The 13,224-nt window shown below is 45.8% G+C and overlaps 1 protein-coding gene across 6 annotated transcripts in view; it reads left to right on the top strand.

Moving 5' to 3' along the window:
• Positions 1–239: 239 nt before the first annotated feature.
• Positions 240–13,224, top strand: part of DRAM1 (DNA damage regulated autophagy modulator 1) — a 45,318-nt gene continuing 32,333 nt past the window's right edge. For all 6 annotated transcript variants that reach the window (XM_035698841.2, XM_025439386.3, XM_025439387.3 and 3 more), the window contains exon 1: positions 240–402. In XM_035698841.2, coding sequence (XP_035554734.1) covers positions 272–402 — 131 coding nt within the window. In that variant the 5' untranslated portion in view covers positions 240–271. The remainder of the gene's footprint in view (positions 403–13,224) is intronic.

Here is a 13,224-nt window from a genome sequence, read left to right on the forward strand (position 1 = left end):
CCGCCGCTTTGTGACTTCACGGGTTTCGCAACAAGCCGGGGCCGCCCGCGCCCCACCCACCCCGGCCGCCCGCCTCCGCGCCCGCTGGGCTCTCGGCGCTTCCCCCGGGGCCGGGCCCCGCCGCCGTCGCGGAGCCTCGCGTCCCGCCGCCGTCTGCGGCCCAGCCCGTGCGCGGCTCCCGCGGCCCCGCCCCGCTCCCCGCCCGGCTCCCCGGGACGCCCCGGCCCCGCGCCCCCCGCCCCCGGCCCCGCGCCCTCCTGGCGGCCGCGCGATGCTGTGCTTCCTGAGGGGAATGGCCTTCGTGCCCTTCCTCCTGGTGACCTGGTCGTCCGCCGCCTTCATCATCTCCTACGTGGTCGCGGTGCTGTCGGGGCACGTGAACCCCTTCCTCCCGTACATCAGGTGAGGCGGGCGGGCGGGGAGAGAGGGGCGGCCGCGACGGCTCGGCTCGGCTCGGCTCGGCTCGGCTCGGCTGGGCTCGGGAGGCGCGGGCGGGGGCGGGGGCGGGGGCGGGGGCGCAGAGCCCCGCGGTCCTGACGTGACCCCGAGCGCCAGCCCGGAGCCGGCGCGTGCGGAGGGGCTCGGACCGACTGGAACCTCGGCCGGAGGCGCTCCCCGGGCGGGCTGGGCTGGGGCGTGGGCCCGACGGCTGCGGCCCGCCCCTCGTGAGCCGCAGAGGCAGGGGTGCGCTGGGGCGGCGCGCGCCTCCCGCTTCCACGGCCAGCACCCCGGACGACCCGGACGACCCGGACGACCCTGACGACCCGGACGACCCTGACGACGCCGGCTTCCTCGTCCTGCCAAGAAACAGAACCAGCAGACGTGGAGCTCGCACCGGTGTGACTCCGATGTCATCAGCAGGGTCGGGGAAGCCGAGTTCACACCCACAGCCGTCCCAGGCTGTGTCACCCCAGGTCTCTGGGCGCCCGGCCGAGATCCCTCGGGGGACCGCGCCCCCCAGGTCAGAGCCCTCATATTGGCGGCAGCTTCCTGACAGCTCTTGCGTCGTCGTCGTCACACCGCTTCTTTTTTCATGAGTTTCAGCTTCTGCCGTCCCTGAGGGGTCACTTCATCAGGGCCCCGGCGGCCCGGTCCCCTTCAGTCGGCTCCCAGCTCCGGGGTGGGGTGGGGTGGGGTGGGGTGGGGTGGGGGTGCAATGGACATCCCTGAAGCACTGGCGCCCTCCAGCCTTGCCCAAGCCCTGCGACCTGCGCTGGTTGCTGAGATGAGAAAGTAGGTGACAACCAGGGTTTGATAGCATCTGGGGACTCCAGAGCCGGTAGGGCTTCCTCGGGGTGCAGCCCAGCCGCTGCGCTGTGAGCAGGGCTCTGTAGTGTTTGTGGGCGAGGAAGGGGAAGGGGAGCTGAGGCAACGGGAGACTAGAGTGTGAGGCAAGGAGGAGAGCCGTGCGGCAGCAGGTCAGGGTGCCGGTTTGGCCCCCTTCCGGGGGTGTCCACGCGCCCAGGAGACTTCCTTGCAGAAACCCAGACTTGCTTTCTCAGAGACTCATCTCAGTCCCGCCTGGCGTTGCCTCTCTTCTCTTGATTCTGAAGCTGACAGATCCCCTCCAGCTCCTGGAAACCGGAGGACTCTCTCTCTCCCTACGATGCTTTTTATTGAGAAAATGGTAGCTGTGTCTGTCTCAGATCTCCAGGTCAGGATCAGAGAGTACCTGATAGTCATTGGCAGGGGAGGAGGTGGAGAGGGTCAGCAGCAGGGCTCGAGTCTTTGTGGAGATGTCCCACCAGTTGTGATGAAGAGCACCCCAAGGTGGTCCTAAAATGGAAGACATTCAGAAATGGAGATGTGAACCTGACAAGACAACCCTCTGGGGAGATGCTCACATCACAGGCGGTCCTAAGAATTGGTGTTAAACTTCACAAGGCGAGGCGGCCTTTGGAAAAGCAGGGATTCTAGGAGAGAAAGGCCAGAGTTGTCACCTGGACGCCAGGGGCCAGCAGCCTGCAAACAGTGGACACATGTTCTGCTTGCTCCCGGCCCCATGGTGGGGACTCTTAGGGCATGAGCACCCCAGCCCCCCCTACCCCCTAGTCCCCCCACCCCTCCCACCACCTCCAAACCCCCTCCCCCCCTCCCCCATGACCCCTGGTCCAGCTGGAGCATTAGGTACTGTCTGCACCTCCTGCCCAACCCAGGCATTGCGGCAAAGACAAGACTTGGATGGGGAGTGATGGGAGTCTTGCTGGCAGGAGGGTTGAGCTTGTCCTCCTATAACTTGTCTCCACCAGCGGTGTGTCCCAGTGCCCCCGACCTCACGCCCTCCTCCCTCCCGGGGCACTGGCTTCCTCTCTGTGTCGGGAGCTGTTGGGTGCCTACTGCCTCCTGATCTCTGCCAGAGAGCTCTTCCTCCCGGTGGCAGCCGGCTTCCTCCCTTACACCCCCTCCAAACCCTGGGGACCCTACTGCCCTGCTAAAGTGCATGCTTGCCCCCCCCCCGGTTCCCCATATCTAGTCCATTTACCATGGCTCTGTCGTCTTCTAAGAAACTATGTGATTTCCTCAGATTATGTCTTCCTTCACTAGAATATAAGATTCATGAGGGCTTTCTTTCTTTTTTTTCCTTTTAAGATTTTATTTATTTATTCATGAAAGATACAGAGAGGCGGAGACACAGGCAGAGGGAGAAGCAGGCTCCTTGTGGGGAGCCTGATGTGGGACTCGATCCTGGGACTCCAGGATCATGCCCTGAGCCGAAGGCAGACACTCAACCGCTGAGCCCCCCAGGTGTCCTTCATGAGGGCTTTCAATATTGGTTGATTTTATATTTCTTGGGCATTCATCTTTGATATTTTCATCCGCCTGGGCCGCTATTCCTTTAGGGAGGACTTCATAAGATCATTGGTCATTGATCTGTGACTGTAACGTGTTCAGGATGCTCCCCTTTTTATATGATGACATTGTTCAGCCAATCTGATATTCTGACATTTCTTAATTTTAAACACTTAATTTATTTTTTAATAACGTTGAAAACTTTATTTTTTAAAGATTTATTTGAGAGAGAGCAAGTGCTCACGTGTGCAAGGGGCAGGGAGGGACAGCGGGAGAGAGTGGAGCTCCCTGCTGAGTGGAAAGCCCTCTGAGGTGCTCAGTCCTATGACCCTGAGACTGTGACTTGAGCCAAAAGTAAGAGCCTCTTAGCCGACTGAGCCACCCAGGCACCCCAACAGTGTTGAACACTTCCATTAAGAGTCATTTTATTTATTTATTTATTTATTTATTTATTTATTTATTTATTTATTTATTTGAGTCATTGCATTTTAAATAACTAATCCTGGGAGGACGTCTTTCCAATGTAACATTCAAATTCCGCTTCCTCATCACATTATCTTCTTATAACGTTGTTGCTCTGCAGCACATTGGAGAAATGGGCAAAGAGTTCTTATACGTAGAAAGATGCTCAACTTCATGAATGAAATGAAAATTCAAATTAAAACTCATTGATGCTGGGACCCCTGGGTGGCTCAGTGGTTGAGCGTCTGCCTTTGGCTGGGTCATGATCCCGGGGTCCTGGGATGGAGTACCACATCGGGCTCCCCACAGAGAGCCTGCTTCTCCCTCTCCCTTTCTCTGTGTCTCTCTTGATTAAATAAATAAAATATTTTTAAAAACCTCATTGATGGATTGGCAGGAACGTAAATGTTTGATAACACACTTTATGGTGGGACTATTGGGGAAACAGGCTTTCATATGTTCCTGGTGGGACTGTAAATAGATTCAGTCTCTATGGAGGGATTTTGGCATCTATCAAAATGACAAAAATATACCTGCAAGGTTACTTATAGCATTGCTTTTAATAACAATAGGCTGGAAGCAATGCAGATTTCCATCAAAGAGGACTGGCTAAATAAATGTGGTTTATCCAAAGAATAGGTCAAAGGAAAGCTCTCTATACATAGAATACTTTTAAAATTAACACATCAGTATGGAAAATTCTCCAATATGTTGTTAAATGGAAAAGAGCAAGATGCAGAACAAAACATGCTACCGTTAGTGGGGGGAATGACGTGGAGGTGAAAGGTACAGGGAGTAATAGTGTATTCCTGTCTTTGCTTGTAAGGAAATGAATAAAAGTGGTTTGCGTATGACCGAGGAAGGAGCTCATGGTCAACAGGGCTTTAGCAGATGGACAAGAGGGTGGGAATAAGACTTCGTGCCGTATGCTATACTTTTTAAAATTAGTTTTTTTATTTTGAGATAATTGTGGATTTACATATAGGAATAAAACAATAATGCAGAAAGGGCCGATGTGCCTTTTACCCAGTCCCTCCCAAAGGCAACATTTCTGAGCCTGGATGCCTTATTGTATGTATATATTCTTAGCCATGCAGACTGGTTTCCTATCAAAAATTAAATTAGAAACATGAGATTCAAACAGCCACTAAACAAGCTGGAATAGCATAGTGCAATGTTTCTGCATTACAAAGCCACTAATGCAAGGATGTCAAAACAAGTAAAAGTCAAACTCAGAGGATTAGTGTAACTGTTTACAAGGCCACACCCACATTCTTGAGCACAATCATCCTTAATTTGTTATAGTTTCTAACGTTCCCTCTGTGACGGAATCTCTCAAGCTATCTTGAATCAGTTGTACTTATCAACTGCTTCCAGCTGATCAGCCACTCTCTCTTACATCTTCTTTTTTGGCCTGTGTCTTGTGCTTCCCGTTTATTCTGTGGCCCTTTATTTTTAAGGTTTTGTCAGTTCTGCATCCTGGTTGCTTTTATTGACCTAGACTCAATTTTCTGTGTAAGTACGGTTTGCTGGGTAGATTGTGGTCGTCGGCCACTCCTGTTGTTCCTCCTCTTGACCACAAACCTGCTGAGTGGTTGGTGGCAGAAAACCGGGTCACCTAGAGTTAAGACCTTAAAACGAAGACCAAACTGGCGTCATAAACAAAGTAAAAGAGGTTGGATCTTTAATTCCAAAAATGAAACTAAAAATTAGGGAAGTTATTTTATCTTTCACTTGGTTAACAATCACAAAACGTAGGTTATCATCCCAGTTAGGTGCTAGTTCTAACAATGAACAATATTCATTATAATGAACCCATCTTGTAATGAACAAAACAAAAGGAAAAGATAAAAATTTTTATATGATAAACAAAAATCTTAAAATAATTCAGGTGTGGATTTTTTTTTCAGGTGTGGATTTTTTAAGGGAAGGGTATATCTTTCTCCCAACACAGTTTTTTGATTGTGTAGTGTAAAGTCCTTGATTTCACAGTTGTCTTTTGAAGGGAGATATGAAGAGGCTCATTTTTGCAGAAATGACTTCACTTTTTCCCCTGACCATTCTTAACCTGTGTGTAAAGATATTGATCTTGATCATTGTCTATTTCTCACACAAAATGTAAGTTTCGTGAGGGTAGAGACTGAGGGTCTGTTCTGTGCTGCATCCCTTGTGTTTGTGACGGTGCCAGATGCTGTGTCAATATGGGTTGAGTGCTGAGATGATTGTGAGGGACAGGCCTGCGCTAGTCACACCTGTGCAGTTAATCTTGACAACTTTCCTCCGGCCGCCCCCGGCTCTGCTGGCGCTCCCTGTCCACTAACTTGGGCGGCTGGTCCAGCCTTTTCTCCAATACCACTTCTGTCGACTTCATGAAATTCTCCACGTTTCACAAGATTAGCAACCTCGCTGTGTAGCCAGTTTGACTTACACTGTTGAATATTTATAGCCTCTGATTACCCACCACAGGGCCTAAAGGAACAACTCTGGAGCAGGCAACTCTGGTTAGACTCCAGCTCCGCTGCGTGCCCCAGCTCTCAGACCTTGGACAGGTTACATCCCTCTGCTTTTCTTTTGGTTAGTGGTAATAGCACCTCCCTCATGAATTAACGTGTGAACTCACTTAGAATTCATTAACACTCTGGTCCAAGAATGCAAGTTCTCTGTAAGCATTTGCTGTTTGTATTATCAAGGGTCTAGTCCACCTTGGTCTAGAGACTGGATAGATGCTAGTATTAAATAGGAAAGGACATTTGTTTGAGGGCTAATTTTATAAGTCATTGGTTTTTTTGTGATGATAGAAGAAGTTTTCTTAGTTTTATTTTTTAAGTACTCTCTCCATCCAATATAGGGCTTGAACACACAACCCCCCAAGATCAGGAGTTGCATGCTCTATTCCCTATAGCAAAAGTTTTCTTTTTTTTTTTTTCCCCTTTTAAGGATTTTTATTTATTTAGTCATAACAGACACACACACAGAGAGGCCGAGACACAGGCAGAGGGAGAAGCAGGCTCCATGCAGGGAGCCTGATATGGGACTCGATCCTGGGTCTCCAGGATCACGCCCTGGGCTGAAGGCCGCGCTAAACTGCTGAGCCATCCGGGCTGTCCGGTAAAAGTTTTCTTAACCAACCTCAGTTAATTTGCTGGGTTAATTGGTAACCTCATTCTCTGAAAAATACCCTTAAGCCGGTGGTCTCTGAAAGCTTCTCCCAGCACTGGCCGCTCTCTGGGCTGCATTCCGTCTTCTCTCACCTCTATCTTTGTATGTTTCACCAATGCCATCTGTCTTTGTTCCCAAAAGAATTTATGCCAGTTGTATTTTTTATTGTAATTATGTGATTTAACTCACTGTACATAAACTGTTGATCTGTAAATACAAAAAAAATTGTAATTTTTAAGAAAACTCTGTTGAATGCTTTGGGAAGATTCAAAAGAGACGTTGTTCAGAAAAAAACTACAGTCTATTTAGTAGTGTTTATGACAAGTGTAAAAACTAGAAGGATTTTGCACTCAAATTGCTTTAAGATTTCCTTCCACTTTAAAGAACCCAAAACTAGAAATGAGATAGTTCAGAGTAGATGTCAGGGAGACACAACGGGCTGGGACTTACATAATGTCTTTGGCCTATGTCAACAGATAAGCAAACGAATGTGCGTACATTTATTTGCTGGTGGTGTGTATGTGTACACATTTTTTTTTTGTATCTACATAATTTTTGATGACTTCTGCCTAACCAACTTTTTTGATTACTGACTACATTGCATTTCAGGCAGTGGTGACATTTGCTTCCATTTCAACCACAACAGTGCAATCCAGATATTTATAGCTGCATTGTGAACAGTGACCATACTATGGAGGGAGCCCAACTGCCTATTGACTGATGAATGGATAAGGATGATGTAGTGTGGACACACAACAGAATATCACTCAACCATCCAGGAGAATGAAATCTTGCCTTTTGCAACAACATCGATAGAGCTAGCGTGTATTATACTAAGTGAAATAAGGCAAATATACCACATGATCTCACTCATATGTGGCATCTGAGAAAGAAAACAGATGAAAATACGGGGAGGGGGGAAAAGAAAAAAAGGAGAGAAGGAAACCATAAGAAACTTTTTTGTTTTTGAAAATTTTGTTAATTTATTTTGACACAGAGAGAGAAAGAGCACAAGCAGGAGGAGGGGCAGGAATAGGCAGAGGCAGAGGGAGAAGTAGGCTACCTGCGGGGAGCCAGATGTGGGACTCAATTCCAGGACCCCGGGAGCATGCCCTGAGTTGAAGGCAGATGCTCCACCACTGAGCCACCAGGTGTCCCTGTTATTCCTACTTCTAAAAAGGCAGTAGAGTTTTGCTCAAAAGTCTGACTGGTCCAAGGCTGGCAATTTTAAAAATAAGGACTCAATTTCGACTTAAAAAAAAAGTGCTCTACTGAACAGTCTTCCTTACATGACAGTCAGTGCATTTCAGGCCATCGGTTCCCCACGTTGTAGGCAGGGCCTGCCCAAGACATCTTCCTAAAGGCTCCAGAAGGAATGGCTGCTGGGAACCTGGCTATAGTTAAACAGGACTATAAACTCACATGAAAATGATGTTTTCACAAAAAGAAATGTAAGAGAGCACCGCAGGGCCAAGTTCCTAAGTTGTGTCCATTGAAATCAGACAGCTCCCACTGCCCGGGTCGCCTTTCCCATGTCCTATCCATGACCTTGAGCAGATTACTTTATTAAGATGCAATTTCCTCCCCTTCAAGATGGAGATGATAAGTACTTGCCTTATGAAGTTGTGAAGGCCAAGTAAGATGCGAGAGTGCCGAGGAAATGTTAAATTTTAAAATTTCTTTTGTTAGCAGCTGTAGTGAAGCAGGGATGGATTCTAGAGACCCCTGTCAGGAAACTCCCCAGATCTGACCTCTGATCACCTCCAGCTCTGTTCCCACACGGCCTGAGCACCATCACCTCCTGACAAACTAAAATGATGTGGCCTCCTCTGGGTCTCATTGGTCCAGGCCGCCTCTCCACAGTCTCTTCTAGTCAACACCCTGTAAAAGTACCGCCAGCGATGTGGCCCATCCCTGAGCTCAGCCCTTCAGGCCCGCCCCCGGGCTGCCCAAGCCCCATCCCCGTCGCCCTTTCCTGTTCCTCTCAAGCCACCCTTCCTTGCTGTACCTCCCACACCGTCCCCCTGCGAGGCCTTGGCCTCTGCTGTTCCTTGGCCCATGAGTGTCTGGCCCGAACATTCCCCTCCCTCCCCTTCACTCTTCAGCTGCCCTTCCCTGAGGGCCAGTCTCGGGGGGCACCTCACCCCCCTGGGTCCTGTCTTCATGGGATTCAGCACCCTGGACCCCCTGGACCCCTTGGATGGTTCTCTGCAGTTCATAAGTTCCACAGAGGAGTGGCCTTCCCTGTTGTGTCCCTATGGTCACCACGCCACAGAATCCACCCATTAGGTTGAAGGCAATCAGTAACAAGGTATTGAATCAACAAATCCTTGAATTTTGTGTTGGATGTTAAACTTTTTGAAGGTTAGTGAGATGTCTCTTCATCTTCGTATCCCTATCACCTGGCACAGCTCCCCACGCTTAGGAGATACTTAACAATTTTTAAAAACTTGGGAGAGGGGGCGCCTGGATGGCTCAGTCAGTGAAGTGTCTGACTCTTGATTTTGGCTCAGATCATGATCTTGGGGTTGTGGGACCTAGCTCAGCATCGGGCTCCCTGCCAGATGTGGAGCCTGCTTAAAATTCTCTCTCTCCCTCTCCCCCGCAGCCTCATTATTATTATTTTTTTTTTTTGGTGAACAAAAAGGAAACTTGGACTCATAGAAAGGGGGGAAATTTGCATGTGGGTGGGGTGAGAAAAGAGTGACTTGTTTGCATTTATGAGTAGAAAATTCTGTTTAAGTTAAAAATGGTTGAAATGGCTAGGTGGTGCCTCCCACTCCAGAATAATCAGCAAATGAAGCTGCTAAAAAGTTAGCCATAATAATTAAAAGTATCTAATAAAATGTAATGATTTTTTATTATCATACTTCTTCCCTTCACATATTCTGTTTAAATATTGTGAAGATAAAGGAAGTAGTGGTCTCCTTTTATTGCTGCATTCAGAGTCTTCAGGTCCTAAGTCCTAATTAATTTTTCCAAGCAATGGTCCTAGAATTTTAGGGCAATCTAATAGGCCTCAGTCTGGGTAAGCAGATAATTTTGCATATCGTCAGCTTGTCAGTTCTCTTCTTCCCCATAAACCATGACTCCAGGCTTCGGAATGACAGAATTACTTATATCCAGAGATTTTGAGAACAGTATTCCACCAAGCTTATATTATCACGTAGGTCTTCCTTGCATTGTTTTCAATCCTTTTTGAGCATCAGGTGATCATACACTGGTGTAAAATCATAAATTAGTTTGGAGAAGGAGGTTAGACAACTTGGAATTTTCCACGGTGAACTGAATTTGCAGACATGCAAATACAGGAAATGTAGTCATAAGCTGATTCCCTAGACACAACCCTACCCTAGAAACTACTGTCCATGCACAAAGCCTCCATAGCTTCTAGGCTGTATGCAAATGAACAACTACTTTCTATCTCTGTTGCAGTTTCCAGAAAGTGTGTCGTTCACCAGGAGGCTGGTGAGGAGATAGCTGGAAGGGGGCAGGGCGAGAACCACATGGTACAGAATCATGTGGTGAGAGTTGGCTGGGGAGATGATGCTGCACCGCTGCACCATCGGGAGGCACTTGGTTTCTCCTCTTACTCATTCTTCCAGTTTCCTGAGTCAGCACCCAAGTGTAGCTATGCCAACCAAATACTACTGCCTCTGCCTTTGCACAGTGAGATGATTTAGTTTGAGCTTAGAAAAATAAAAATAAAAATAAACCCTGGTACCCTGTTGGTACCCTGTTGGTGTTACGCTCATCTGGATTCTAATATCAGGCAGATGCGCTGTGGTATTTATTAATGATGTGACATTAGTTCAGAGACTGAGAGACTTAAAAATATGTTAAGGTAAAAGAGTCTTTCATTTTTATTGATGATAATGGGTAACCACTACTATTCTTTTTTTTAAAGATTTTATTTATTTATTCATGAAAGACACAGAGTGAGAGAGGCAGAGACACAGGCAGAGAGAGAAGCAGGCTCTCTGCGAGAAGCCTGATGCGAGATTCATCCCAGGACCCTGGGATCATGCCCTGAGCCAAAGGTGGATGCTCAACCTCTCTGAGCCACCCAGTGGCCCTGTACTATTCTTTTTTTTTTTTTTCATTGAAGTATAAATAACACAGTGTCATAGTAGTTTCAGGTGTACGATATAATGATTCAGCAATTCTGTACATTATTTAGTGCTCATCAAAATAAGTGTACTCTGAATCTATCTCACTCATTCCCCGCCCCCAACACACCTCCCCTCTGGCAACCACTAGTTTGTTCTCTGTATTTAAGAGTCTTTTTTGTTTGTTTGTCTTTTTATTTGTTGTTCATTTGCTTTGCTTCTTAGATTCTGCATATGGATGAAATACGAATATGGTATTTGTATTTTTCTGTCTTATTTATTTCACTTAGCATTATACCTTCTAGGTCCATCTGTGTTATTGCAGATAGCAAGACCTCGTTCTTTTTTATGGCTGAGTAATAGTCCATTGTGTGTATGTGTGTGTGTATGTGTGTGTGTGTGTGTGATCGTGTGTATCCATTCATCGATCAGTAGATACTTGGGCTGCTCCCATATTTTGGCTATTGTAAATAATGCTGCAATAAATATAAAGGTGCATATATTTTTTCAAATTAGGTTTTCACTTTCTTTGGGTCAATACCAAGTAGTGGAATTACTGGATTATATGGCAAATTTGTTTTTAATTTTTAAAGGAACCTCCATACTGTTTTCTACAGTGGCTGTACCAATTTTATTTCCACCTATAGTACATGAGGGTCCCCTCTTCCACATCCTCACCAACAACTTGTTATTTCTTGTCTTTTTAATTCTAGTCGTTCTGACAGGTGTAAGGTGGTATCTCATGGTTTTGATTTGCATTTCCCTGATGATCAGTGACGTTGAACATCTTTTCATGTATCTGTTGGCCATTTGTATGTCATCTTTGGAAAAGTGTCTATTCAGGTCCTCTGCCCATTTTTAACCAGATGATTATTATTTTTTGGCGCAGAGTTGTATATAAGCTGTTTATATATTTTGGAATATTAATCCCTTATGGGATATATCCTATATATATATATATATATATATATATATATATATATATATAGCAAATATCTTCTATTTAGTAGGTTGCCTTGTTATTTATTGATGGTTTCCTTTGCTGTGCAAATGCTTTTTTATTTTGGGGTAGCCTCAAGTAGTTTAATTTTGCTTTTATTCTTAAAAGTTCTTAGAAGTGTCACATTTTCATTTGCTGCTTGGAAAATTTTCGTGAAATATTCTTGAGCAAAATTTCACCATATGTAGTTAGGTACCATTAATGGAAATAAATCACTTACTGGAAATAAATCACAAACTGACCATTCTTACCAGATATATTGGGTAATGTGTGACTCAGATTGTTTTTAACACATGGTAGCTATCTCTTAAATATTTTACTGATGAGTCAATAAATTTCATGGTATTTGTGGAGCTGAATAAAAAAATTTTTAAATATGGTTGCATTTAATCAAACAACTGGTTATGAATGCAGTGCAATAATATTTTCCCCAATTTTGTAGTATGGTCACTGCTTATGTCGTAGTGCCAAGTGTAGGAACGTAAGCCCGTTGGTACTCGTGCACTGATGGTAGGTGTAGACTCAGTAATCCTGAATGAAAATCATATTTATTATGGTAGTAAATATGTGTCAAGAATGTTTTAGAGTTCAGTTATAGCATTTGAGGAGTTATGAGGTCTTGCCTGGTTTACACTTTCCTGGTATCCAAGAAAGGCATGATGATCTCTTTCTATTACCATCATGGTTCATCCCCACAGTGTGCTAGAGCCAGCTGATATGAGCTCCTGAGAGCCAAATGTGTACATTTCTGCCCAATTCAATGTTCAGCGATCTACATTTTGGCAGCTTGATTTTTGATGTCATTTTGGAGCATTTACACCATGGAAATTGGCCTATGCTACACATTGGGCTCTCTCCCGAGCTAGCTGTTAAACATTTAGCAGCACATCAGTGTTCATTCTCTACCATCACCCCGAGTCATTCTAACTGCTTCGTTCCTTGCCAGATATCTGGATTGTATTAACAACAAATTTAACTGAGTACAATTTTATGGATCTTACTGAGGCACCTGTGTGGCTCAGTCGGTTAAACATCGGCCTGTGGCTCAGGTCATGATCTCAGGTCCCAGGGGAGTCTGCTTCTCCCTCTCCTTCTTCCTACTCATGCTCTCTCTCACTATCTCTCTCTTTCTCAAATAAATAAATATTTTTTAAAAAGGTCTTAGGGGCTTTATTCATGGATTCATGAGTTATACAGCATCCAGTCTAGCAGCTAGGGAGGAGCTCTGAAGAGCTACACAAAATAGAAGACTAGTATAGGCAGAAGGGAGCAGGAACAAGGAAGTTATACTAGGCAAAAAGCCAATTGATTATGGCAAGGTCACTTTCCCTACAGGGAAAGGCAGGGGTGTCATCAGCAGACAATGTATCTGATGCTGATCAGGTGATTCCTGAATGACTGGTTAAAGATGCTATTTCCAGGAGAGTGAAACTCTAAGTCTCAGTTTGGTGACTTGGGGCTTGGCATAAGCAACTCTAGTTTGGGTGTGTTTTGTTTAATAACTGGAATGTAGATTCCTCTCCTTAATAACTCTGTGACCATGAACAAATTAGAACCTCCCTAGCACCACTTTCTTCCTTCAGTAAACTGGGGCTGAAATAAGACTCACCACAAGGTTGTGAAGGTAAAATGAAATGATGTATGGTAAATACCTAACAGTGCCTGGTACATAGTAAATACTCAATAAGCGATATTTAATAGGTT

This window comes from Canis lupus, chromosome 15 (assembly GCF_003254725.2).
Source record: "Canis lupus dingo isolate Sandy chromosome 15, ASM325472v2, whole genome shotgun sequence".
Taxonomy (NCBI): Eukaryota; Metazoa; Chordata; class Mammalia; order Carnivora; family Canidae; genus Canis; species Canis lupus.